Consider the following 27,833-nt stretch of genomic DNA (forward strand, 5'->3'; position numbering starts at 1 on the left):
AAGCCATCTCTCTTTTATGAGGCATTTCTTCTCTTTCTGAGTCTCTTTTTCCTCCTCTAAATCTCTCTTTTCTAGGATTAAAGAAGTTTATAATATGTATTAGGAAGCTGACAAGTGTGTATCATCTAGTCATATTCTGTATGCTGGTGAACACTATATTTTGGAAACTATGTATCAATTTACCTAAAGATGTAGATTAAGACGCTAGATGACTATTTTGCTAGGTATGTATTACTTGGCCATGTAGTGCATACTAGTGAACACCATATTTTGAAAATTGTATATTGATTTACTTGAATGAGTGTATTAGGATGCTGAAAGACTATTTTACTATGTGTGCGTCACCTGGCAATGTATTATATACTGGTGAACACTATATTCTAAAAAATGTATCTCACTATACCTAGAGATATGTGTTAGGTTATTGTTGAGTATGTATCAAAGAAACTTACAGTATGTATGTAAAAGCTGACGAGTATGTGTTATCTGGTCATTTACTATGTACTAGTGAATACCATATTTTGAAAAACTATGTATAGACTTGCCAAAAGGTGCACACTGAGATGTTGAATGACTTTTTTGCTCGGTGTGTATCACCTAGCTATAAAGTGTGTACTGGTAAGTACCATATGCTGAAAATTATGTATCAATTTACCTAGAGATGTGATTGGAATGCCAAATGACTATTTTGCTAAGTGCATATCACCTGACTATATAGTGTGTACTGATTAATACTATGTTTTATAATTATATATCGATTTACTTAGAAGTGTGTATTGAAATGTTGGATAACTATTTTGTTAGAAGTGTATCATCTGACTATATATACTGATGAACATTATATTCTGGATGTCTTCATAAAGAAAAAAATTCACACGAGGAGAAGAGAACTTATCAGACGAGAAGAAAGACCTCATGAGAAAGAAGAGAAAATGCCATGATTTTCGTGGAACGATGGCTTCTATTAGTGGAAGGAATTCTATCCTCTCTTTTTTTTTTTGTTTTTTTTGTTTTTTGTTTGGAAAGATGGATGCCAGAAGAGCTGGGTTGCTCCGTACGTTATTCACTATAGGACTCCTGTTCATCTCTTGCTGAGCATTCCAAACCCCAAGGCGACGAGGCAAACCCCTAACGTTTTATTACGACACAAGAAATATAAAAAAATATAAAGAAATACAAATATAATAGCTAAGAATAGTAGAAGGATCGAGAGACGAGAGGGCACTCTGAAAGATAGAGTTCCTTCCCGTCTCTCTCTCTCTGAATGCCATCTCCCATGGATTACGGCAGTAGCTGGGGGGAACCCCAGGCGGCGCCGCCTCCGGTGCACCACCACCACCACCACCTCTACTATGCGCCGCCGCCGTACGTCCACCACCCTGACGTGATCCAGCACCACCAGCAACCCCAGCCCTCCTCCTCCACTGCAGGCTATTACTACCCCAACCCTAACCCTAACCATTACCACACCCCCACCCACGACGCCCCCCTCCCCTCCGCCGCCGGCGCCGGAGCCCTCCGACCCCCGTCGGCGGACACCTACGCCCCTTGCCCTTACGCCGCTCACGGGGGCTACGATGGACTCCATGCCGTGCCTTATTCGTACCCTGGGGCGGTCCCACCGCCGGCGGCGGCGGCGGCTGGGGTTGGTGGCCCGTCGGCATATTACTATGGTGGTGGAGGCGAGGACCCGCATAGCCTTGCGGTGAAGGAGGCGGTTCGGCAGTATGGAGTCGATCCCCACAGCTACGGACCGGTGAGTCCCTCTCTCTATACACTTCCAATTTTTGAAGAATATTAGAACTCTTTTCTTCTTGAGATTTTATTGTTTGTTACTAAGTTTGTAATGCGTTTTAAGGTTAGTTTTTTCAGAACTTGTGATTGTTATAGTGATTCCGTAGAATGGGTTAGATTTAGTTACTGAATCGCTTTATAGTGTAAGAAACTCCATGACTCTATTATTGTCTTGTAATCACTTAATCCCTTCCCAAAATTGCTTTTGCAATGTTACTTGGACACATGACAAAGGTGTTAGGTGTCCAATCTACAATAGTTGGACATGGGAACCTTCAAAAAATTGGACAATGAGAACATGTGCATATTACAGTGCAAATCTTAGTAGCAAGAAGTGTCTATTAGGTTAATACACTCACTTTAGAAATTCTCTAGAATATTGAATCTACACTTGCTTCCTAAGTGTTTTCTAACAAGGTCCACAATCTTGATACCAAGTATTGTGCCAGTACATGACTGATATGGTATGGTGTAATTGGTATGGCATGGTTGCGCTCCGTACTGAGATAAATTTCAGATCCTTTTTTCTCCTTCTAATCATGGTTACTACTGAACAGAATCAGATAGTTCCGCTCAGTTCGAACTGGTTCGGACCAATATGGATTAGTTTCGGTACCAAACCAATAGACTGACTCAGTTCCACACTAATTTGGTATGGTATGCCTAGAATTGAGCAGAAGCAAGTAAGATATCTCTTCCATGCACCCGCAACCTTACTTCCTTCTGCACCCACTCTTCCTTGCATTTCTAAGGTGCAAATATATTTGGCTTTGTATATAATGAATAATTTAACTTGATAGAATTGATGAGACTTTTTTTAAATGTTATGTTATACTCAAAAAGTTCTAGGCATAAATGCCAAAAGTTGACATGCAGCAGTGATGGCATTATACTTTTTTAATTTAAAGTGTCAAGGAGTTCATGAAACATTCAAGTGCCGGGATATGTCAAAAGCTGAAATTTTGAAGTGTTCAAGACCTAAGGTAACCTTGGTCAATACACATAGCACGGTATTTAAATTTTAAGCATAATTTCTATATTGACAGTTGCATGGAACATGTGAAAGTATCATTTGTTATTCACTCACTTCCCTACTTTTTCATCGTGCACATTTCACATGATGTTTCTGTCTTGGCAGAGACCTCAATACATACATATATATATGTATGTATGTATGTATATATCAGCCCATATTATCCATATATATATATATATATGGATATATATATATATATATATATATATATATATATATATATGGATATATATATATATATATATATATATATGGATATATATATATATGGATATATATATATATATATATATATATATATGGATATATATATATATATATATATATGTATATATCAGCCCATATTACCCATGCTAATGTGAACTAAGAAACATCACGAGATATTGGCTGGTACAATTTTAATATTTCATTCGAGTTTTCTAATTTCAATTTATTATTTTAAATGATTTTTATTTTTATGTATAACATTAATGCCATAAAATGGTAGTTCATATTGGTGTTACTACTTTGGCTGATAATTCAATATTTTGACTCCTATATATTGACTAAGATATTAGGTTATCTTGGTTCCTTCCACATCTTCCCAGCCTTCCATCTTGGTTGAGATAAAACAAGAGTTCGTTCATTGAAATATTGGCCACCCAAGAGATAGCCGAGATATTAACATTTAGCAACCTTAATTTTTTTTGTGCCGCTTGTTAGACTAAAATTAATCCCAACACTCTATTGTGCAAGTAGAACTGTTAAAATGCTTGTTCATTTCTGGTATCTGTTGTAGTTTTCCTTTTTCATGAAGAAAAGGGAAAATAATAAATGAACTGAAAAGATCTACCTTTGTCCTGTATTCAAATGCTTACATCTGTCTTCTTTTAGCAAGAACCTCCTTAAAGTGAGCTAAGAGCCTATTAGTGACTTTATTGTTGTGAAGGTTGCCCAGCATGTCATGGCATCCTTGTTACTTTGCAAGCTCTGGGATCCATGATATTTTTCTGTCCTTTTTATCAACATCATCTATCCCAATTCTGCTCAAATGCCTTGCCAATCTATTGATTTTTTGGAAAGAAATTTGCAGTCTGAGTCCCTTAGATCCCTAAAAGCATTTCATCATCCCATAACCCGGTTGAGAACAGCCATTGAATGTCCAGAATAGTGTAACACCTTATGGAGTGCTAAAGGGACCAAGATGGTGTACTTGGGATTTTTTTTATGCACCATGAAGATTTCTTTGTATTCAGCAGCACGATATCACGTGGGAATGAGGTTTATTGTCGTATTGACTATCCAACTAACTATACTATTAAAAGTTTAAAACTGTGTGTGAGTGATCACAATCACATTTTTATGTTTCTACTGTATAAAAGCATCACCTTGTTAGGCTTTTGGGAGACTAAAGGTCTAATGTGATGACTCTAAGTGATTTAAGTAATCAGGAATTTTCAGTGAAGAGACATAATCGTTGGTATCATTTCCCTGCAGATATTAGCTGGGCAAAATGGGCTGGCACGTCAAGCTCGTGCCATCTTAAAGTAGACCAGGATAACCCTTCTATACCAATATACCCTATTAAAGGAGTTGGACAAGCACGGGTGGGCTTGAGAACATTCATGCCTGGTTTAAACTTTAAATACGTGCATGGAACTGCTGAAAATTTTACAAAAAGATTGTTACTTATCTGCAATAACTTGAACAGCAATGTCTCTCGTATATGTGGTGAGAGAGGTGGGTTATGTCATATTCTGAAGTAGCAAGTCTGTGCCATCAATCTTTTCAAAGTCTCACCCTTGCTTTCCACTAAATCTAAATGTTAGACTTTGAAGATCTGGTCTGATGAAATGCATCCCTCCAAGGCACTTTGGTACTTCAGTTGTGAGGTTCCAATGGACTCTAACAGTATCCAACCCATAATCAGCTTTTTGATGGCCACATTCATAGTTGTTGAAATTCCATGGTTTCCATTTGTGATGTCACTGTCTACTTTTCACCTTTGTTACCCAGACCCTTTGATTTGTACTCCTTCACTTGGTACTTAGAAATGGATGTATGCATGACACTTAGGGTTGGCAAGAAGAATTTCTAAAAGTTAAAAGGATTTGACACTTAAATACATAGTTGCACGGTTGCACCTGATTCCCATGTCCATGTAACATAATATTCATTCTAGAGATGGTATCAGTTGCTATGTGAAGCCCTCAAAATGGGGGTTGCCCTAGCTTTCATGGAATTTGAATTTGGTTCCACGTATGGTATGACATGCATTTGACTACTGGTATTTTTTACCCTTTAACCAATGAGACTGTTAACTCCTGCAGTGGACACTCAAGTCCAAGGTGGAAGATCTGTACTTGCGTTGTCAGATAACTGAGCCTTTGTAATTAGGGTAACCTCCACCCCTACAAAAGGGAAATTTTTGTTCATATTGGTTTTTAAACCAACTGCACATATAAAGAAACCAAAGACAGATTTCAGATCAACCAACTGTGCGGACTCTGCTCCATAAAAAAGTTATCTTTTGCGGAGATTATAATAAGGAAATTGACCTGCTTTACTTTTCCCTAAGAAGACGTGTTTTATTGTCATTAGGGAAACATAAAGATCAGACTAGGAATCTGTTCTTGTAGGTGAATCTGAAGATATTACTGTCTCTTTTTGCAGGATTTATGGTAATTCAATTTCTGCTTCTGCTTCATATTATGTTAATCTCTAGTGATTCTTGGATGCTGATATATAAAAGTTTCTGTTTATGTTTTCTTTCCATCCATGGTGGAGATCTTGTACAGCCAAGTTGAGAAAGTTGCGTCATTTCATTCTGAATTATTTGAGAGCAACATCATAATTATGTTGTTTGCATTTCAAGGCTTTCGTTGCATGTCATGGTTGCGGATCTCTTTTCATTCTTCTCCAAATAGCTTACGACCATCGTGTGAGTTGATATGAAGTAGTTTAATGATGTTTATTTGCTATAAATGAATCAGGAGGAGTATGTTTCTAGTTGTTCACTTCCTACATGTGGTCTTAGTGCTTCTGTATCATTAGCTTATAGAATATAGATGGTATGTGGTTTTTCTTTGTTTGTTTCCCTTTCTTTGCACGTGTTCTTCTATGCAGTATCTCGTGCAAATAAATGCGGGGCTTGGTGATTTAGTAATATAGGGATGCATATAGCTTTTGAAATGCTTTATATATTTCATATGCGTACATACATGTCTTCAGGTAGTTCCTAGCGGGATTATAATTTTCCCCTTGGCAGCAGCAATTGTCCAGGAAATTTCTTCAAGAAATCAAATACAATGCTTTTTATATGAGCTATAGATTTCTCAAAATCTGATCTTTATAATAGATGCTGTTAATGTAGACGAGTAGAAACAGTATTTTTAATTAAAGGGTGGGCATGCAGATTGATTGTTAGATATGTCCGCATCAACCTGCATGCATACAACAGAACAGTTATATGTATGGGGAATTGCTATGTTCCTTGTTAAATTGGGAAGGTCCTTGCATCGGAAATTGACATAACTTGCTACCAAGTCCCAGTATGATAGCCTTGTTATTTGTCCTATCCTCTAGTAAATGTCCATATTCCTACCTTCTTTTTTAATTGCAAATTCTAATCCCATTATGATTTTTTCTTTTCATGGCAGTTTTATGACTGTATAAAATCAGATATGTTTTTGACTGAAGGCTCTTGTACATTCACCTTGGAGTTCTAGGACACTCACTGAGAATAAATACAGCAAATCCAGTCCCTGTTTTGGAATTCTTTGGAGGACGAATAATGATGGTAGGTAGAAACCTGTCTCCAATGGATTACGAAGTGACATATTACTCTGGGGTGTTTTACTTGCGGATCTGGCTGATCTTATATTCTTATGGTTGTGAAGTCAAAAAAGAAGGTCCTCCTATTGAAGATTCTTGATGTAACATCTTTAATAATCTGAAGTGATATTAAAGTTCCTGTAGATTCTGTGAACTAGTTCAAGTACAATTTTAAAAAATCATTGTCATGTTAGTCTTATCATTGAAGGTGCTATAGGATAGGCAATCCAGTCATGTGCCACTGGTATATGATTATCTTTGATTTGATGGACAACATCCATCCAAGAGTTTTTTCTTCTTCTTTTTGAGATAAAAGGAGGGAGACCCACCTGCATTATAATTACCGAGGTCCTGATTTTTTGGGGTGCACCATCCAAGAATAGAACCAGAACCTTTGGTGGTTGCTTGCCCACTGAGGCAGGTCCCAGTTCTATGTTCCAAACCTGTAACCTTCAGGTCAGAATGGAGCAACTTTACAGTTGCGCTGTTGCGCCAGCTGCCAGGTCTCACCCTCTATCTTGGTATTATTGTAGGATGACAAAATATGAAGTTTCTTTGCTTCCTGGAAAGATGAAAAACTAAAGGTCACTGTGGTTCTCCTTTGCTTCCTGGAAAGATTGTTTGAAAAATTCTGGTATTAAGACTAGTGGATTTGCTTTTCCTCTGCCTCTTTAACAATTGACCGGAGGCATTTAATAGGTTGCTTGTAAATCCCTTGATCTTTTTGTCAATGCTGACGTTATCAGCAGCAGCCAAGGCATTGCACCCTCCAATTTCTTGAGATATTGGTGTCCTTTGTGAGGACAGATTGAATATTTGAAAAGCAACAGGTGGACAGCTTTCCTTGATCTCTTCATAAGGAGTGATGAAGATGTTGAAATGTATGGCTGTTACTCTGCATGTAATGATAGGCCTCATGCAAATGTTCCTGCTCAAACCAGGCTTTTGTGGTTTTGTTTGAACGTAAAATTGTTATCATGGAAGAGGAACTCCAACCCCTGATGAAGACTAATTCCTTCAAAAGGGTTACATTTTGTAATGCCAATACATATAATGTCATATTCAGATCCTTATGACTTACTGTAAGCTCCAATTACTAGTACATCATTAGTATTATTGTTGTTTGTATTGTTATTGTTATTGTCATTTGTGTGTATAAGATTGTAGGGTGGGGAGGGGGTTTGGGGTGGAGATTTGAAGAGGCACTGACGTGATATGTTGTGTACTTGTTTAGTTTTTATGACTCTTTTTCATTTTTTTAACTATGAATTAACCTCCTATGATATTTCATCTGGCAGGTCCTAGCAAGGTCTTCCAATGGCCTGGAGCCAGCAGCTCCACCCCAGGTAAGATCCCTGCACTTGCATGGTGGTGCGTCGCATCTAACCTCTGAAAAAACAAAGAAGAGGGGCCGGAAGAAGGTCACCAAGGTTGTGCAATCAGCATACTGTGAGGTCTGTAAGATTGAGTGTAACACGCCAGAAGTTCTGAAGTCCCACAAACAAGGAAAAAAACACAAGAAAACGTTGCAGAAACTTCAGGAGTCTATTACAGCAAATCATTCTAAAGCTCCAAAAGCCGCAGTTGAGAGGAAGGAAATTCCAGATGCTGAGAAAAGCAAAATTGTAGGTGAGAAAGCAAAGCAGAAGGGAGCTCCAGCATCGGCAGAGGAGCTGGAAGCCAAAAAAAGGAGAGTTTTGGAAGGTGGGGCAGCTGCGGAGGGTGTTAAGGTTTGCACTATTTGCAATGTTGTAGTTAACAGCGAGAAAGTGTTTGAGTACCATGTTGCAGGGCAGAAGCATGCTGCCATGGTGAAAAAGCTGCAAGAACAAGAAGTTGCAGCTGCATCAGATATAGTTAAGAAATGACATGGATGGTTTAAAGTTTAAACATTACTTTTGTGCTCTCTTTATATATTGTTACAATGATGAGAAGCCAACTACCTGTATGTTATTTGAGCTTAGATTTGTCCATCATTTCCTGGTATTAACTTTGTTCAGCTTTTCTCTACCATATATTTCTTCTTGCTCAGCTCAGTGCCTGGGATAATACCGGGAATCAAATCTTAGCTTATGTGTTGTTTTATGTTAAATTAACTTTAAGTTATATCTTTTTTTATATTCCTGTTGGCCTTAAAAGGAATTGAGTATGGATCTCTTCTAGATGGTAAAGTTTGTAGATAGAACATTTACCCTTTTTGTAGGATACCGATGTTACTAATTTGTGCTTAAGTTTCATATCATGTTAGTCCCTTGCTATTGTTGCATGATGAGAAGGGGAGTATTTCACAGTTGCTCCTGCCTATAGATATCAAATGCCCAAATTGAGAGAATTGGTTTGTTTCATTCTTGATTATTTGAGATCAATGGAGTAGTTGTGATGTTTGCGATTTAAGTTTTTCCATTGCTCTGGTGGCGGATCTGCTTTAATTTCTTCTCTAGTTTCAAACCACATTACGCTTGTATGAAAATAAATCGTCATTTGTGCAAGTAAGGCAAGCAGTGCAAGTTGGTGACATGATTTGTCCGAGTGGACCCATGCTGCAGGTTAGAAACAGCTTGCATGCTGAATCCATCTAATACATGGTTGGGACAACTGCTTGTTGGGTCCTCCTCAATTGAACTCCCCAGTGTAATAGCAATTGAACTCCTCACTGGAATTGCTCATCATACTGCAAACAATTTATTGGTAGTGAAATTTAGATTTAGGATCTCAAACTATCAAACTAGCTAGGATTTATGAAGAGATTGAACAACCTCACAAGGAGAGAGCGAGATAGGATGGTCATAGGATTCATATTGGTTGGCTTGAATCCAAGTAAAATAGCCCCAAAGTTTGGTTTAGGCTCTAAGTTAACCTATCCAAGTAGCATTACATTTATAGATACCAAAATAACACGTTTCCTACTAAAATAGGGGTTACTCGGGAAACCAAATTAAAAAATGAGTTTAAGCAATGCATTCTCAAACTACCAAATCAGTTTCTCCTCAAGAAGCCAGCACCTTGGTACCACTACTAGTAGAAATTAAAAAGGAAAAACTTTATTTGGATTTTGTCCATATGAATATTTTTCATGCAGAACTCTCATTGTTCAAGTTTCTTTCTTCAATTAAAAATCTTGTAAATCTTTTTTTCTTTTGATTAAAAGCAATCTACTATCTATTAATATTTAGTGTGACAGAAGGAGAAATTTTTTAGCCCCTCTTTCTAGGCAATGAGCTGGGAGATTTTAGTATTATATTAATGTGTTTAAGATATATTCTTATTTCCTGTATTAAATATATAAATAAATTTTATAATTTTATATAGATGTTTTTTGATTTCTTGAAGTGTACTCATTTCTCATATTGTTTCCGCACTAATTTCTCAACCTGAAAACCGTGAGAAGGAGTACCACTTACCATAGCATTATTGTCATTATTTTATAAATTATAATTCGGCAATTATAATTTTTCTTGTCCATATATTAGCTTGGCTTAGTTTTTTCGGATATAGAACAGGTTGGCTATTGCGATGACTTATATTGCTTACCATATTTGGCTGACCAGGAACGTCTAAATATTTGGAAAGAGCAGTCCTATATTTAGGTTTGTTATAGAGCGGGCCTGTATAGAGGCAGCGAAGATTACTTATGCAGATCCATCAGATAGGCCTTTGACAGCTCGAGGTATCTAGGTTCTACATCTGCTTTTGTAGCACTAAGGACAGTATTTATCACATGAGAGCCCTCGCTCTTGAGTTTCCCCAAGATTAACTTTGACTGATATATGCTAAATGGTGGCAGAAGGAGTGGTACAGAAATCAGAGGCTTGGACTCTAGAATGGTTGCAGCTAGTGGGTGGCAGATCTTTGATATTTTTGTTTCTGAGGCAAAGTTGAGGACAGCTTGGGCCCGTCTGTATCATGCCTGGCGTGTACTACAGGCCAACGCAATCTTGTTCGTGACTCGGCTACGGTGATTGGCTAGATCCAAGGGTGCACCAGTGGCATAGTGGCTGCCATCCACTACTTCACGATATTTGGGCCATAGTGGGGGACGAAACATGTCTACAGAGAGACCAATGGAGCTGCGGATTGGGTGGCCTCGTATATGTGGCAAATCACTTTAGAAAAAATTCTCTGGATTGATGAGAGAGAATTGCCTAGAGCACTTTGAGACTTATTATTTTTTGATTTTTTTTTTGGATGTATTTGCACTAAAAATTTGTAAGCCATCCCTTGTAGTATAATATATATATATATATAGCATAGGTTATCAGTGATAGATCAGATTTGAATAATTACACATCGACTTCGAACTTTTATGCCGATTTTAGCGCTTTTTTTTTTAAATCCGAAGAGAAATGAAATAGGTAAGCAGACTTTGTAGATTTCTTTTTTTTTTTTTTTTTTTTGGTACATCCGCGGTTCACAGATTTTATAGATTCCTTGAAAACCACAAATCATACCGCTTAAAAGATTCCACGACCTCGCGGTGCGGTCACCTCCCGGCCGCCTTTATTAGGGCTGAAACGTTACCCTTCTCAAAAGAAATCCAAAACCGACTTTCGAATTTAACCCATTCCCAGAGAAACCCCAATCCCCAAAGGCCCAAACAAATCTGTCTAATAGCTTTCACTTTCTAAATTCCCACCATCTAATTCGCTTGTTGGCAAATTCGATGCGACTCCTCTCCCACTTGTAATTGGAGTTCTCCTTATTTGGTTTTCTTCATCTGATTCAATCCACGGTCGCTCTTGGCATTTTTCTTCTTGAAATTTCTATGCATATTCTCGTTGAGCGTTGTCTTCGGCTCTGGTATCTTTAGATTTTTCGTTGTATCGGATGCTGCAGGCTGTGATCGGGATATTTTGCAGAGATTGAGAGGATTTTCATGCACGTAGGCAAGTGGTTTTGTTTTAAAATTCTGCCTCCAATTGTTATTTCGGCACTTGATTTTTGCTAGTTTATGTTGGATATCAGTTTATTACAGACAAAGATTTCGCCTTTGGTTTCTTTTTTTTTTGATTTTCCGTTTCCAATTGTTATTTGGGCACTGGGGTCTTGTTGATATGTGTAAAAAAATCAAACATTCTGGGATTAATCTTTCTTTTTGCTTGTCTTTCCCTATTTTTGATTATGTATTTCGTCTCCATTTTAAGCTAATGTATGAAGTTATTGATGGAAAGAAAAGGAATTACCTGATTCAATTGTTTGATCAATCTTAATGGTTGTTGCATTTGGGTCCACAACTAGAAATTGCTCATAGTTAATATCCCATTCTTTAGGTCATTTTGTTCAATGAGCACTTGGTTTTTGAATAATTCATTCAAGTTTTTGTTCTACACTTTGAAGATGAAAGTTAAACATTGCTCAGAACTAAGTTAAAATTAATGTTTGGCTGTTTTTTATTGATTTCTATGTTGTGTGATTTCCTGCAGATGTCTAGCAGTTCTAATAATGGCTATGCCACAGATGTTAAGTTCTTACGAAGAGGATCAGTGTATACAGAGGTAAACCTCAAGACCTCAGACAAGTTATCCATCAAAGTTTTTTGTGGACCATTATGAATAATATTATCAATGTGGCATGAATCGATGGTGGTCTTTCTATGCAAAAGTTCAAAAATGTTATGCTCTGCAGTGATATTTTTTTCTTAGTCTGCAATATATGAGGAAACATGAATCAGTCAATAAGATACAAAGAAGAGTAAATAAAGGAAGTGTGATAGCTTCATTGATGCATGTTAGCTGTGTACGAGACTAGAGCTCTTCATTGAATCAGTCAATAAGATACAAAGAAGGCTCACAGATTCAGCAGTAGAGCTCTAAAATAGGATTGACTCTCCAAGAATTTGAGATGCTGCTTTCGGACTTAAATATCAGAATGACAAAAATGAAAAACTCTCATTCTCTTCCCTCATAACCGATAGTGGATGGAGTAAAAAGATGAATCTTGAAACTCTTGTAAAGTCCTGCACAATACAAAGCTTGTCATAAAGTAGGAAAGCAGAAAGAAGAAGGTGATCCGAATGATTCACCAAACCCACCTAGGTGCTTAGGTATATTTGCACCTCACCTATTGTAACGTGGTCCTATCTTATCAATTTACATTACTTATATGAGCTCAACCTCCAAGGCTCATATAGACTTTTTGATAATTCTCAATCTGTGGTGCTATTGATGGACATTTTTTTTAAGTCAAAACAAACAATTTGGGCAATGTTTTGGTACTTTTAGTAGGCTGGTTTTAGTGCATATCTGGTAGGTGACAAACTGCAAGAAACCAATTCTGAATGGTTGGAAGAACTTTTACCAATAATTTGTGTGAATTTTGATTGTAAAGTGAACATTGATAATTCAGGAATCTTAGCTCAGCTTTGGCTGTATCAAAAGCTTGGAAATGACATCAGTTTTCTTTAGAATTTATCTAATGTACATTATTGGTTGTAGGATTGTAAAAAGTTTCTGTCAAATAGATTGCTTATTCTTTTATTTAATATTTTGTTGATTCAGAGATTGGAGACAGTTGCAAATGCAGCATCCGAGGCGTGCCTTAGTGATAGTACACGCATCCAGAAATTGGAAAGAGAGTTGATGAATTGCTGTCAAGAGATAGGTAGCTGTACTAACATTACCTTGCATTTGTAACAAGTCATCAACACATACCATCATAGAAACTTATCTCTTTCAGGAATTAAATTATGTTAGCATGCAGAAGATCTTACTGTTACCTTTTTGGCTTCAAAATGGGGCCCTCATAGTAAACATACTTCAGCAAAATTTTGAGGATAATTTGTCCTAGAATTTCTTTTTATTGCATTAAATCCCTTCTTTTGTAGCATTAACTGGCTGCCGTACAGAATATTTGCAGGATCAACTAAATCTGCGGGATGTTGAGGCAAATTTTATGGGTGAACATGTACATAGCCTTGAATTGAAGCTTGCAGAAGTTAACAAGCTAAATGAAAGGTTAAGATCGTTAGGCGAGCAACTAGTGCAATCTGATTCTCAACGCCTGATTTTGTTGCGGGAATTAAAATGCAGAGAAGAAAAGTTGAAGAAGTCCGCTTTGCATATAGAGACACTTGATACAGCAATTTTGGATTCACAATGTGAAATTGAGAGTTTAAAACTTGATATAACTGCTTTAGAGCAGAGATGCCTTGAGGCAGAGAGCTTTTGCCAACAAGCTGATCAGGAAAAAGATATGATGAACTCACAATTGGAAGAACTACAATTCCGGTTTCAAGAGGCGCAACAGGTGATTTGCCATTTGGAAAATGAGAATAAAAAATTGCAAGAGAAGATACAGTTGTCCGAGAGAAATACTAAAGAATGTTTTCATAAAGTTGAAGAGCAACTTCAGAAATGGCTGGAACACTGTAACAAAATGGGTATCCGTATTCGTTATGAATCTACCCAGGCCTTACTGCTTCATACAAGGAAAGAGCTCCCTTTACCAAAAGAAATGTGGTAAGATTGCAACTGCTTTTACTTATTTTCCGTTTTATATTATTTGTTATTCATTTTCTCATTTTAGCATCAATTTGTTTCATAAAATATCTCTAGCGTGCTATAACTTCCAACTCAACACCTATTTTGTCCGATGATATTTTGGAACCTCATAAATCACCATGAAGATACATGATAAATGTTTTCATTATTTTTCCAAAGCTACTGTATTTCTATTGCTGCATTAGTAAACTACTGAAGTTGCTTCAGGTAGCTGCCTGGAGCCGGGTACCAACATTTTGATGAGTTAAAAAGTGAGGAGAGTAGAAGAAGATAATATAACAGGTGATAGTAAGTTTATACACTTCAGTGAATAACCGATTGATTATGTGTATCTTGCAAAGAGCTTAGGAAAGCATGTGCCTGTACAGACAAACTACCAATGACTCCGAACTACATTAGCTCTTGGGTGTTGAATGGAGAAAAAGTTGCAGCTTGCACTTGATTCTCCTCTAGTTCCGCCCTGATTTGCACTGACTTCATGATTTTGTGTGTTCTTATATGTCTAGGTGATTGTTTTCCATCTTTCACAGTCGAAATCACTCTCAAGCCCATGCTCTTACACAAAACAAAACAAATTTGTCACTAGTCTCCGTGACATCATTTTCAACATTAAGCTTTGATTGCTGTTAAATGTTTAAGATTTGAAGGGGGATGTTACCAAGAAATTAACTCATGTCATCATCAGCAATGACTACAGTAACATCCATGGGTATATATTGGTTTGCACTCTGTTTTTTCTTAAGAAAAAAGGTAAAAAGACTGCCTTGAGACATAACCAGTCATTAGGAAACCCAGAGTTGTCACTCACAGTTGGAGAATGGTGTCTCAAACTCATGAATATATTTTCATGACTCGACCTGATGTAGTTGTTTGGTAATTGTGATGTTCTCACATGCATGTGCTTGTTGATTTGCTGATGCATCTTTGGGAGAATCTTATATTTCATTGATAAACATGGTTGGTGTTAATCTTTTATGCTCATGAAGTTCATGAATGCACTAATGCAATAGGTGTCGGATGTGATTCACATTTTCTAAGTCACAGATTTTGTCCTCTTCTATACATATGATGCAACTGTTTCATTTTATTGAAAATCTTAGTAACATACATCTTGTCAAGATTGGATGGGTGTTGGACAGTGATTGCAAAATTCCACCTAATATTTTATAAATGGCTGTCTGGTAGCCTGCACTGCTATATGATATTTGTGCTCATACTTAATTATAACTCGCTTTTCTACATGCTTCACTTTTATCTCATTGTGGTTCTGACATCTATTTGTTTTCATTTCCTATTATATATACTTTTATCTCATAAATATGTGTTACAGTTTCCTTATCAAGAAATGCATGTTGACATTGACCCTTGTTTTCTGTCCTTAAACTCCTAGTAGTAATAATCAATGCTATTTCTGAAGCACTTGTGAGGAATTTTTAGGCCGATTCCTTTCAAAATCTGTTGCTGTAGCATCTTCTGATGAACATGTAAAGGATGAGATAGAGAAGATGGCAAATCAGATCCGCGAATCTGAACTACTAGTAAAGCAGCTCAAGGTCTGATAGTGGATCATAGTTTTGCTGATATCTGAAATCACAGTTCATTTTCAAATGTACTTTATCTTGCCATGCTAGGAAGAGCTTAGAGAAGAAAAGCGAAAGGCAAAGGAAGAAGCAGAAGACCTTACTCAAGCAATGGCTGAACTAAGGTACCAAATAATGGGCATGCTTGAAGAAGAATGCAAACGTCGAGCTTGCATTGAACAAGCATCTATTCAGCGGATTAAGGATTTAGAGGCACAGGTATGTGATACGATGCTACAAATCTGGCTGATTGACTTGAAAGTTGGTCCGGTTGCTGCTGTCTGTTTTTTAATTCTGAATCTGGACTAGCGTAAAAAATGGTCAAGTTGATTAATTGACTAGGAAACTTATGAAAACATCAATGTCTAAATAGATGACATGTGGCCATTTGATATAGACTATTTCTGGAATCCTTGTGATAAGCTATGTATCTCTAAAATGTCATAATTTCTTCTGTTATGGGTGTACCAGGTACAGGAGCAGAAGAAATCTACTGTGGCCCTTAGGTATTTTCAGGAAGTACAGGAACAAGCTGAAAGGCAATCCATGGAGGTTAGGAAATTAAAGAATGCATTGGAGGTATATATATTCAGTTACTCTCGTGCATATTATTTCTCCTTAAAACAGAATTTACCAACTACTGTGTTACCGTAACCTTTTTAAGTCTATCTATAGATATGTACGGATGACATTATCTTGTAAGATAAATGAAATGTTTGCTCCAATAACCATTTTATTGGGTCAGAAACTCAGAATAAAAACATGAAAGCAACTGCTTGTCGATGTTATCACTGCTTGCCAGTAAATCATTAAAACAATTCTGATCGGATAGTTAATGTAGTATAAAGTTTCACATGCGTAAGTACTGATTCAGTATGTTTTGAAAAGAGATAACTTTGTCATTTATTTCTATACCTTTTGATCAAAGTTTAATTCCTGGTTGTTTAGACATTACACAGTAAGTTACATCTTCACCTAGGTTTATTTCTATTGTCTGAACTGAATGCCGAAACTTCTAGAGTAGGAATCCACACCCTGTGCTTCTACCTGCTTGCCATTATCTTATAATTTGGTTCTTATCGACTGCCACCGAAGTCACTCTTGTTTTGGTAGCAGCTTTGCATAATTGTAGTTAAAGAGCTTCAATATACTGGAACATGCCATGCGGTGCATCATTCCTTCACCATTATGTGATCATTTGTCAGTATACCCTTGTTAATTACTTATATCCCAATCTGTACCTCCCTGTTGGATGGTTCACTATCTTCTTTGCACCGTTTAATCCTTTTACAGAAAACATGTTATGATCTGCCTTAATGTTTCGGTTTGTGTCTGCGTCTAAGAGAGGAAAGGATGGATGAGGGGATCTTTTCAGAGCTTAAAAGCTTGTGCATGTTTGTGTTCATGAATTGTATTTGACATGGACCATGTATGTACACACTTCACTTCATCGTGGTGTCCTGTTATAAGGGTACATGGTCTAAATGTATACATCTGGCCTATATCCAATATGATCATGTATCGGATATGGGCCATGCATGTGTACAGTTCACATCCATGTGGTATCCTGATATGACGGTATGGTCCCCCATTTAAATGCATATATCTGGCTTGTGAATTTACTGGGCATCTACTCCATCACTTAAGGCACATGACAAAATTCTTGATGCCGCATTGGTAGGTGAAAAACATAACTAGGAGCAAAGAAGGAAAAACTACAAATTAGCTTGCCGGAGGCCCAAGTTTTCTTTCAATTTAATAGATGGACAAACTGCTTTTGCAAGTCCCACTTTTAGAGGAGGTCCTTCCCTGTTAGCTTATGTAGTATGGTTAGTACAAGTACTATGGATGTAGAAAAGATCCTTCTCACCTTCTCCCATGAAATCCGTACAGAAAGGCAACTAAACCACTTAATGCATAATGTACTGACTTTAGGACTTCCTTGCATGGAATTCCTGTCATTTTAATTGATTCTCTGAGAGCAATTGCAAACCATTCTAAAGTGTTCAGTTCCAATAAAAGTTGTTTGTTTTGAAATTTTACTTTAGTTTTAAAAGAAGTGCAGCAGAGAATCTGAACTCTGACGAAAAAGGGAAGTCAAAATAAACGTGCACTTTCAAGAATATGTTTACGTGTCTTCTTTATCTGAGCTATTATTTGCAGAGAGTGCACATGATTCAGGGCTAGTGATGCTTGTATTCTTTGTTGAACAGGTAAATTATATATGGACATGTTGAGTGAATTGCTCTGTTATGATGAGTGGTGTTGATTGCTTTAATCTTTATGAGGATGCCTTGGTCATGTCAGTCATATACGGTAAACTTTACTATAAAAATGATTGAGGCATAATCACTAACTTTTAAATCAAACTATCCTGAGTTATGCCAACCCATGAATGAATATTATAGCTTTCTTGTTTAGTGGAATGTAGGGCTGCATACCATCCGAGCTGCACATAGGCAGCTCAAGGGCTTGGCGAAAGCTTATTCAGGCTTGGCTGAGTTAGTAAATGAGCCACGCACAAACACTTCTTTAGAGCTTTATTTGTAAACAAGATGAGCCTGAACATGAGCTGGATTACAAAACCGTGGGGAAACTTGGCTCGGTTCAACAAAAGCTCATTTCAGAGCTTATGCATGCCGAACTCGAACAACTGAAGCAATGCTTGGCTTGAGCTTGAGTCGAGCTCGAGCAACCAGGTTTATACTGAGTCTAGCTCGAGCAACCCAGAGTCTCGCTTGAGCAGCCAGGTACTTGGCCTGGCTCAGCTTGTTTGCACCGTTAGTCAAATGGTTGTTGAATCATTTGATATTCCTTATTTTGATTCAGGCTGCAATAAATTTTTGTCTTCAAAACACTAAGTCGCATGGCCAATATAGCTAATTAAACAAATATTCCTAATATTGCAAGATTTTATTTCTTATGATATTCCAGTAAATAAACTTCTGTGATAGCTTTCTACATCAGAAACCAGAATGCATAAGAAAATTGCAAGGCAGCATCTGGATGGAAATGAGTACAAAATATTTCCTTTCTATTATTAGGAGAGCCTTTATTGTTCTTGAAATATTGCTGTTGAGTTATTAGATTGGTGTTCTTAATGCAGCAGAAATTGGATTTTTTTTCTTTTCTGATGATCAAACATTTCATTTCCCAATGCTACAAATCCTCAGTTAGTTGAATGCTGATAGTTTTCTGTTTTTGTGTACTCAAACTCAGCGGTTGCACCGGTGCACAGACCTGGGGAATGCTTCTGAAAATGAATGCTGCATCTGTAATTATTGCACAATTTCACTAGACTCATCAGACTACCAGATTGAAGCGCCTGTAGATGCTGAAGCCAAACACCTCCAGTACAGCTTCGATAGAGTGGTTTCTAGATGAAGCTTCTGGGGCTGAAGAGGGGCAAGATAAAAAGAATGGGAGCAAGGATAGTCTATCCTAAACCAGCATGTTACAGTATTTTTGTCATGGAAGGACTCATCGCAGTATTGGTAGTTCTAGCTCTGTATAAAAAACCTGCATTTGAGGAGCATGATATGATTTTACCAACAAAAAACATGGTATGATAATCAGCAAGGCTGTTGGTAAATGATGGAAAATTATCTTTTTATGCCTGCACGTACGTATGCTGCTGTAAGATGACATTTCAATTAAAAGGTAATCAGCATTTAACAGACTGAAGTGTAAGATTTTATATGGATTAATTTGTGTTGGGATCAATGGTGTAAATTTACTCTTCTTCACTAAGCATTCTTTCTGTTGAACGGAAAATTTCTTGCAAGAATGGAGTATCAGTTATGACTTAATATGTCTATGCTTCCAATATAAGAATTCAAAGACAGGCAGTTGTATGTTCAAATGCTAGGGAACTTCAAAGGATGCAAAAAAACTTCGCCTTCACTGGCTAGCATTGCATGTATTGATGGAGGAATTTTAAACAACACATGATGGGGTTGGAAGTTGATTGGATACATCAATCAACTGCCCAATGTAAAATACAATTATTTTTTTTTTCTTTTCGAAATGCTGGTTTTGTTATTTAACTAAAGAATTGGCCCTTTTATGGGCATTGTTTGTGGACATGCATTTAATGCAGGAGGATTGTTAGTTTATATTTGTTTATTTATTTGTTTTTTAAGAAAATCTTACTTCCAATGCTATAGAAAGTAACATATATAAAGAAATAAATAACTGTTATTATTATTATTATTATTATTGAGATGACTCTTTCAAGATCACTGAAAGTTTCTACTTTCTATGATCATGGATGTCCTCAACTTGCATCTATCATAACCAACAAATTCTGAGATCCAGACTTGTTCAGGGCAGGGAATGTGCATCAGAAAGCATATTCAAATCTCAAAACCCACCAAGTATTGCTGACAGGTGAAAACACTGAACTGCAGGCCTATGACCATATCCTAGCTCATTGATGCATCCTACTCAGTGCCACATCATCATCCACCCTAGCAGCCTTGTCTGAGTGGGTGCAAACCGAGGGTGCAATGAACAGTACTTGACCACAACAAATTTTAAAATATATATTGTTGGCGAAGAAAGCTTAAACAGCAACTAAAACCCCTCTGAATGCTGACCTTCGATGTGTAAAATTGAAATGCTGCCCCTTGATTCAGGCCTCTTAATTTCTCACAAAAACATACAAATCTCGTCAATCCACACCATGGAGCTCATTTCTCTCGGGAGAGAGATCAAGTCTAAGAGCGTGCATTGGATTGCTATATCTAGTCTAAGAGTTGGGTGTAGACCATCATTTTATAATACAATGGGCTGAACAAAAAGCTGCTTGGGAGGGGCTAGGTTACGTTGTCCTTGTATTACTGACATAGTTCAGAATAGATCAAAGAAACTGAATACTGAGCACAAATCTTCTTTTATTGGCAGATGTTCAGAGTTATTTCTAGTACCATCTCATGTATGCGAGACGGGTGCTGCAGGCCAGTTCGGTTATCTTGACGGACGATTCAGCCACGGTGATTAGGTGGATTCAGAGAGGTCCGAGGGATGTGAGCAGGGACCACCCTTTGCTCCGAAATATCCGAATAATGACGAGGAATGGGGTGGTCTTTCAGGCCAAACATGTATTTAGAGAGGCTAATAGGGCTGCCGACTGAGTGGCTGCGTATGCGGCTAACTACTCATGGTATACCTTGTGGTTAGGAGAGAAGGAGTTGCCTCGGGCACTTTCATGAGCTTGTGTTTTATGATTTTATTAGGTGTATTCGTACACACATTGTATGATGAACTCCTCCCCAAAAAAATATTATCTTATATGTACAGAAAAGCTAACAGTGCAGCTGATTTGATAGCATTATTTGTAATTGATTTTACTGCTTGTGACATAGTTTTACCCCAACATTATATGAAGGAGCCGTTTAAAAATAAAATAAAATAAAATGAAATGAAATGAAGGAAATGCTATAAAAATCTAGGAAAGACGACCTCAAATAGACACCCGCTATAAATGGTTAAGCAGGCAGCTCTTTTTCTTCCGGAATAGAAGGAATCGAACGGGACAAATGGAGAGCCAAACGGTCGAAGTCCCCTCGTCTCTCTCAGCGGGGAGAACGCGAAGAAGAGGAGGCTCCCTTCCCCTCGTCTCGTCGCCTGTGAGTCTCTCAAAGACGGAGTTTTGATGGAAGAAATGTGCTCAATTTTTTGTAGAAAGATCGCATTTTTGTTTCCTTATCATCTTTTATTCGCAGCTCGTTTTGACGGGATTTTCCGTGGGAGGAGAGCCCAATCCTCGACCTTCTTTGATCATTACTTGAAAGCACGCTAAATTCGGTCCTTAGGTATATCACCATTACAAGTGTCATCTTCTTCCTTCGTGGAGTTCGAGTATTGGCTTGCAATGTTATTGTTCTTTTCTGTTATTTATGGAGTTAGCGTGGAGGAGGAGGAGGAGGAGGGGAAGAAGGAAAGTGAAGCTATTTTCTCTTCTGTTAAACATTGGCGTCATTGGAATGATAAGCATTTGGTGTTTTTTTTGACCCCGAACTGATGTTCCCTTCAAGATTTGATCTTTTTGCTTATAAGTTATTGAAATTAGAGTTCCTTGTGCCGACCGTAATCTTTTTTGTTATAGGTTTTACGTTCTTTGCCCTTTTCTCTCGAGATTCTCTCTTAATTGTGTTTTTAATTATACTATTTTACTACCAAGAAAAATGTGTTTTTCCTCCAGTTTATATCATCCCACAACTTATTCTTTTGTTGGGATCAGTATACATGGCGGATTTCTATCTTGATATGGTTCTGTTTTTTGATTATTTGGTTTGATTGTGATTGCTTTCTCTTGATTTAAACTTTGGTTCTCTGGAGAAAAAAAGCCTTCTAGTTATGCATGTTTAATTTTTTCCGCACCTGTCTTTGCTATGGCCACTTCCTATTTGGATAGGATCTGTCAGGGTTCATGCCACAATCTGGTCCTCTTGGTCTCTTTTGTTGAACAATACTATCTTAAAGTATCCAAAATTCTATAGGAATTCTTTTACATGCTTGCTGCAAATGATTTGTTACTTGGTTATTGACTGTCGCATGCAGACTGAGAGAAGGCCATTATCCATGCTAGTGCATAAATCCTTCTTTTGAAATATCTACTGTCATCATTTTTGGCTATATATCTTCCTGGTTTTCCGTCCGTCTTTTACTGGTGTCAGCTTCTTCATATTCTGATTTCTTCAAGTTATTATTACTGATATTATTGCTTTCTGAAAAAAAAAGAAACAAGTTCTTTTTCGGCCTTTAGTCACAGCATGACTACCATTATTTCTCAGTGTAATTATTAAAGAACTTCAGCTATCCATTTCTGAAAATACCCTTTGTTTCATTACATTTTTGTGCAATTTTCTTTGTTCGTCATGGCCTTCTTTATTGGTTCTCATCTAAATTATTGAATAAGTTAAAATCTAAGCAACACCCCCCACCCCTCCTTTCTCTCTTTCTGGCTGAAAGGAATCAATATACAAACTATTATAGTTTGATATTAAAATGACAACAATCTTTACTATTAATTTTTAAGCAGTCCCTAGTTTTATTTTTAATATTTCCAATCTAATTTCGACCTATTATGCTTCAAGTTACCAGTTTTTGTTTTCTTTCAGTATTTCTGTAATATCCATCTGTTCAATAGTCATTTTACAAATCTTCAGTTTGATATTTTTATCAGCTTGGAATCATGTGCTCGGGTTTTTTTCCTTTCTATTACCAATCTATATCTGTTTTCTCGTGCATTTAATTTTATAGATTTCGCCAGCTGTTCCTTGAATCATCTACTTCATTAGGTAACTGAGTTGCTCGAATTTTATTTACGTCTTCATTTTTGTCATATTTTTATCATGGTGAAGTTGCTACATTTTCAATCTCGATAATATCAGTTGTTGCTGCATTTTTGTTATTCTGTTGTTCTTTATCTGTTTTCCACCAGTGTTAAAACTGTAAATTTGCCAATCCCACAGCATAAAATGCTTTTCTATTTGTTTTTAGATACAGATATTGGAATTCTGTGTTGACTGAAGCTTTGCTGTCTTGCTACTTTTTTGTTTATTTCCTTCTCAACTTCTTTTAATCTGTTCTGTCATTGCCACTGAATTGTCTAAAGCAGGATTAGCAAAGATGCCAATATCAAGGATTTCTAAACAACATTCAGCTGACCCTGGTTTCTCAAAGTCCAATTTTTTTGACTCGGATTCTGATTCTGAAACAAATTCAAAGCCTGCAAGAACTTCCTCAGTCCCAGTTAAAACAAATCTTAAAAGCTGTCCCGGTTATGATTCTTCTGCTGCAAAGAACAGGTACAAGAATGGCTTTCATGATTCAGGAGGGTTAGAAAACCAGTCAGTGCAAGAACTAGAAAACTATGCTGTATGTAAGGCTGAGGAGACTACACAGAAAGTAAATGACTGCATGAAGATCGCTGAAGTAATTAGAGAAGATGCTTCCAGAACTCTTGAAACCTTGCATCAGCAGGGGGAGCAGATTGCACGGACTCATCAAACTGCTGCTAACATTGATCAAGGCCTTAGCAAGGTACACTCCCTTTTTTGTCTTCACTATTCTCTGCTAATGACTATGATATCATTTAATGACCAAAAAAATAATATTGTTTGAAGATGGGGTTTTGCAAGAAATACACACACTTGCATGGTAGGTATGTACATGCATATTCGCACATACATATCTAAGCACCTACAATATACCTACATAGACATGTACCCATTTCTACGTACATACCAGACCTATATATGCTTGTACATGCACATCTATACTATATACAAAAGTATGAATAAATTTCTGTCCTGGGGCGTTTACAACCTTTTAATCTTCTTAAATCAATCTTAACCTTTTATCTTCTTTCATCATTCTTAGCCATTTAAACCTAACCACCAGCCGTGCTCCTGATTTGATTCGTATTGAGAAATCCTGGTATACATCATTCCAAATATTGCTGAGCAACTTCGAATGCTTCTTGGTCTGGTTTCACACAGACTTTTTTCTTGAAACAGTACTTAGCCGTCTTGTAGCAACCCAACCTTATACAATTTTTTGTTGCAATCCCATGCAAGCCGGTTTGATATCAATAAGAAGCTATCGTGCCCACAAGTGCTGGCTGGCCTTTTTTAGGAAAAAGAGTGGATCTCCAACTTACTTGGCCTTTAAATCTAAAATAAATCACGGTAGCTGTCCAACTAAGCTTGTTTCTTGAGCTTAAGAAACCAGTTTCTAATCACATCTTTGTGCTCATAAGAATGATCTCAACAGCAGCCCATTTCATGTTATCGTCCACCAGATCTTATTAAGAACTCTTCTAATTCAATAATCCAGTTGAGGTTAAGTCTCCTAATTGGATCATTCCATGGTTCTCCAACACAAAATGAGTGTACCAAGAGGATGCAAGAAAGTTTGATCTTGGTCTTGTGTGTTTCATGCCATTAGAAGATTAATCCCATTTTGTGGTGTGACAACTTTGTAGTATTATTTTTGTACAACATTACTTAATATTTTTAAATCTATTTTAAAATAATTTCTCTAATGAATATTTCAGTTAATTTCTATTTTTCCAAAAAAACTTCTATGTTCAATTTCTTGTTAATTTTTGCTTTTTTCGACATGTGTTTGCATGTACTATTTTACTAGAATGTATATTTATATGGGCATAGAGAGAAAAGAGAGTCCAGACCTTTAAAAAGAAAAAAAGAAATGAACAAATGACAAGCCAAATATTTCAGGAATGCTGGAACTTTCAAAACAATTATCTAATAGTCAAATTTGGTAATTGAGGATTTTTTTTTCAAAATGCAGCACTGTCAACATATGCCGAAAAAGAAGAAAAACAAAAAACAGAGAATCTCACAGAATAAGGCTTCACACATTAGCCCCCTCTTCCCTCAGTCCAGGATAATGAAATAACAATACCAGAAGCTTTAGAACATTATGCATCACCAAAATCATGTATAGCAGCATATAATATGATTCTGCAAAAACATTGTAAATCTTAATTTGATTTTTCAGCAATCAGTCCTCCAGATGAGATTCAGTACAACTGTTTACATTCTATTTCACAAACTCACAATCCACCAAAATGCTTCAGTTTACCAATTTACTTAACTTCTATATTTCATTAAAATTTTCTAAAAGGAACTAGTTAAGTAGGTGTCAGATCTGCTAACAATTTATACTACCCAAACCTCGAAATCAATGTATGCAGTGAAGGGTTGCTCCAAAAAGAAAGGGAATACAGTGAAGGATTTCAAACATTAGTTGGTTTTCATTAATGGATTACTAGAATCAAAGTCACATTTATAAGACTGTATGTAAGTGTAAAAGTAACTTCTTTATCTGGCATTTGCATGATCACTCCAAACTACAAATTATTGACATTGAAATAATTCTAAAGGAATCTAAGGAATATTACACTAGAGAAGGGACAAAAGTCCCGCCCATGGACTAGAAGATTACCACTGTTCATTTTTGTAGCTTAAACTCCTGTGACATATTATCAGTCATGATGTTTGAAATTTTCCTTACTCATTCATTTTCTACATATTGGAAGCAAGTTATTGGTCATGATGTTGGAGATATTTAGATTTACGAATATTCTTTTCAGAGTGAGAAGCTTTTGGGCAGTCTTGGGGGCATTTTCTCTAAGCCTTGGAAGCCAAAGAAAACTCGCCAGATTAAGGGGCCTGTTCCTGGAGTTACAAGAGGTAAACAAAGATTTCATAAACATTGGCTTATATTTGCCAGATTTGTTCCATTAATTTTTTCTACCTGTCCACAGATGATTCATTCAAGAAAAAGGGAAACAAGGAACAAAGAGAAAAATTAGGATTATCTTCAAGTCCTGGGGCACGGCCACGAAGTTATTCTGAACCCTCAACTGCAATGGAGAAAGTCCAAGTTTGTGTTGTTAGTCAGAGGAAGAATGTGAATAAATTATTTCTTTGATCATCATTTAACATATATAATTATCTTATAGGTTGAGAAGCAAAAGCAGGATGACTCCCTTTCAGATTTAAGTGATGTGTTGGGCCAGCTAAAGGATATGGCTCTTGGTATGGGTACAGAGCTTGAGATGTAAGTACATTTATTTTTGTCTTTAAACTTAGAAAGAAACTCCTTTCAGTGAGCTCCCCTAGCTGGTCAACAGGCTTAAGCCAGGAATCTCAAGGAGGGGGGGGGGACTTGACATTAGGTCTCAGAATCTTACGTAATTTACTGCTGAAGCCAGTTTCCGAGTTGATTTTGACGGGTTAAGACTTGTTTGTTCCTATCTTTAAAATCTAGAAGTGGATGTTGATGCAGTCTTGTTTTATATGAGAGGATTAGTTAAATGCTGGCCTTGAGTTAGATGACTCTTTTTGTATGAACAGATCAATCTTGAGCATCAGCAAATACATAGTGATAAGACATGATTTCAATATGCTCATATCATAAATTTTAAAAATAGGATTTGATACGGCTACAGTATTTACACCTATGTAAAAAACCATCTATAGCATATACTAGTTATCATAATTTCTTGGTCTCTATATTCATTCATTAATGTTGATGTTACAAATTTTAATCATCCATCATTAAAAGATCAACATTTGTCACACAGAGAGAGAGAGAGAGGGACAGAGTGAAAATATGGCTGTTTAGTCTGCAAAAATCCCAGCATGTAGTTTATTGATCATTATAAGCGTAAGAAAGTTTATGATTAGGATGATCTGGTTTGCAAAAATTAAAAGGACACCAGATTTTCTTTTCTTCTTTCATAGGGGTTTTCCAAGATCAGTTAGATTTTTACACTCCAGTGGAGGTATTTTCCTTCAAAAGTACCCAACATACTAAATCCTAATAATATCAAAGTATCGAGTTTTGAGCAAAATGATTGGTCGAGGATGTTTTTGAACATTAGCATAATTTAATCAATGATATCTATGGCATGCCTTGTGGGAATGTTGAGACCTAGGTGAAATTATGTTCGTTGTTATCAACTTTACGAACCAAAAAGTGGGATCTTGTGGAGCATTGTTTCGTTGCTTCCTATTTACCTTTAGCACAATATTTTTGTTGCTTTTTGCATTTTTGTCAGATTTTCTTTCATCTCGTGTTCCTTCCCTTTTCACACTGATATTTATAAATCTTGCTACCCAATAGATGAAAGGATGATCATTTGCGAAAAGATTGGCCAATCTGCTACTCTGCATGTGCAATTTTTTTTTCAATTTCCAAGTTCTTTATTCCTTTTGCTAAATCACATCTCTTTGTTGCTTTACAGGCAAAACAAGGCTCTTGATGGATTGCATGATGATGTGGAAGAGCTGAATCACAGAATTAAAGGAGCCAACCAACGAACTCGCAGGTTGCTCGGGAAATAGGTCGCAAAATTTATAGTGGAGATGTCATAAGAATGGAAGACACTGGTTTTCAGCAACTTTTATAGACCACAGCTCTGTTATTTCTTCCTGTATTACCATAGTCCCATTAATTACCCTGTCGATGATTGACAGTAAGTTGTATATGTTCACATTATAGTTCTTGTTTATCCTCAAGTGTATGTTTTGTGGTCCTTCCAATGCAATGTTGATTTTTCCTTCATAAGCTGTA

General features: G+C 36.8%; 3 protein-coding genes across 8 annotated transcripts; all 3 read left to right on the plus strand.

The window, feature by feature from the left end:
• Nucleotides 1-1,088: 1,088 nt before the first annotated feature.
• Nucleotides 1,089-8,629, plus strand: LOC103709253 (uncharacterized). Its single transcript, XM_008794515.6, has 2 exons — nt 1,089-1,756; nt 7,942-8,629. Exons 1-2 carry the CDS (start codon nt 1,265-1,267, stop codon nt 8,509-8,511), a joined length of 1,062 nt encoding a protein of 353 aa, XP_008792737.4. The 5' UTR covers nt 1,089-1,264; the 3' UTR covers nt 8,512-8,629.
• Nucleotides 8,630-11,126: 2,497 nt separating this feature from the next.
• Nucleotides 11,127-19,503, plus strand: LOC103709254 (myosin heavy chain-like protein). 3 transcript variants are annotated; one of them, XM_088700991.2, is made up of 9 exons: nt 11,127-11,372; nt 11,477-11,526; nt 12,064-12,135; nt 13,138-13,240; nt 13,485-14,097; nt 15,557-15,692; nt 15,771-15,938; nt 16,191-16,298; nt 18,939-19,503. In XM_088700991.2, the coding sequence occupies exons 3-9, from the start codon at nt 12,064-12,066 to the stop codon at nt 19,101-19,103; spliced, it is 1,365 nt and encodes a 454-aa protein (XP_088557117.2). In that variant the 5' UTR covers nt 11,127-11,372; nt 11,477-11,526; the 3' UTR covers nt 19,104-19,503. The 3 variants fall into 3 exon arrangements, with proteins under 3 accessions (XP_088557117.2, XP_088557118.2, XP_088557119.2); XM_088700992.2 differs by having other exon boundaries at nt 11,127-11,323; XM_088700993.2 differs by lacking the exon at nt 11,477-11,526 and having other exon boundaries at nt 11,127-11,323.
• Nucleotides 19,504-19,645: 142 nt separating this feature from the next.
• Nucleotides 19,646-27,833, plus strand: LOC103709255 (SNAP25 homologous protein SNAP33). 4 transcript variants are annotated; one of them, XM_089924188.1, is made up of 7 exons: nt 19,646-21,349; nt 21,446-21,535; nt 23,344-23,768; nt 25,846-25,945; nt 26,020-26,147; nt 26,218-26,315; nt 27,505-27,833. In XM_089924188.1, exons 3-7 carry the CDS (start codon nt 23,355-23,357, stop codon nt 27,602-27,604), a joined length of 840 nt encoding a protein of 279 aa, XP_089780314.1. In that variant the 5' UTR covers nt 19,646-21,349; nt 21,446-21,535; nt 23,344-23,354; the 3' UTR covers nt 27,605-27,833. The 4 variants fall into 4 exon arrangements, with proteins under 4 accessions (XP_089780314.1, XP_008792740.3, XP_089780315.1 ...); XM_008794518.6 differs by having other exon boundaries at nt 26,020-26,138; XM_089924189.1 differs by having other exon boundaries at nt 19,646-21,535.

Source organism: Phoenix dactylifera, chromosome 7, assembly GCF_051530095.1.
Source record: "Phoenix dactylifera cultivar Ajwa chromosome 7, Ajwa_hap1_PhDact_Kaust_v1.1, whole genome shotgun sequence".
Lineage (NCBI taxonomy): Eukaryota > Viridiplantae > Streptophyta > Magnoliopsida > Arecales > Arecaceae > Phoenix > Phoenix dactylifera.

What these genes read in the sequence shown, in the direction of transcription:
- LOC103709254 (XM_088700991.2), top strand. Translation starts at nt 12,064, where the DNA reads ATGTCTAGCAGTTCTAATAATGGCTATGCCACAGATGTTAAGTTCTTA. An exon ending in GAGGATCAGTGTATACAGAG is followed by an intron (nt 12,136 to 13,137) that starts GTAAACCTCAAG and finishes TTGTTGATTCAG; the next exon opens with AGATTGGAGACAGTTGCAAA. An exon ending in CCTTTACCAAAAGAAATGTG is followed by an intron (nt 14,098 to 15,556) that starts GTAAGATTGCAA and finishes CTATTTCTGAAG; the next exon opens with CACTTGTGAGGAATTTTTAG.
- LOC103709253 (XM_008794515.6), top strand. Translation starts at nt 1,265, where the DNA reads ATGCCATCTCCCATGGATTACGGCAGTAGCTGGGGGGAACCCCAGGCG. An exon ending in ATCCCCACAGCTACGGACCG is followed by an intron (nt 1,757 to 7,941) that starts GTGAGTCCCTCT and finishes TTCATCTGGCAG; the next exon opens with GTCCTAGCAAGGTCTTCCAA.
- LOC103709255 (XM_089924189.1), top strand. Translation starts at nt 23,355, where the DNA reads ATGCCAATATCAAGGATTTCTAAACAACATTCAGCTGACCCTGGTTTC. An exon ending in TTGATCAAGGCCTTAGCAAG is followed by an intron (nt 23,769 to 25,845) that starts GTACACTCCCTT and finishes TATTCTTTTCAG; the next exon opens with AGTGAGAAGCTTTTGGGCAG. An exon ending in TGTTCCTGGAGTTACAAGAG is followed by an intron (nt 25,946 to 26,019) that starts GTAAACAAAGAT and finishes ACCTGTCCACAG; the next exon opens with ATGATTCATTCAAGAAAAAG.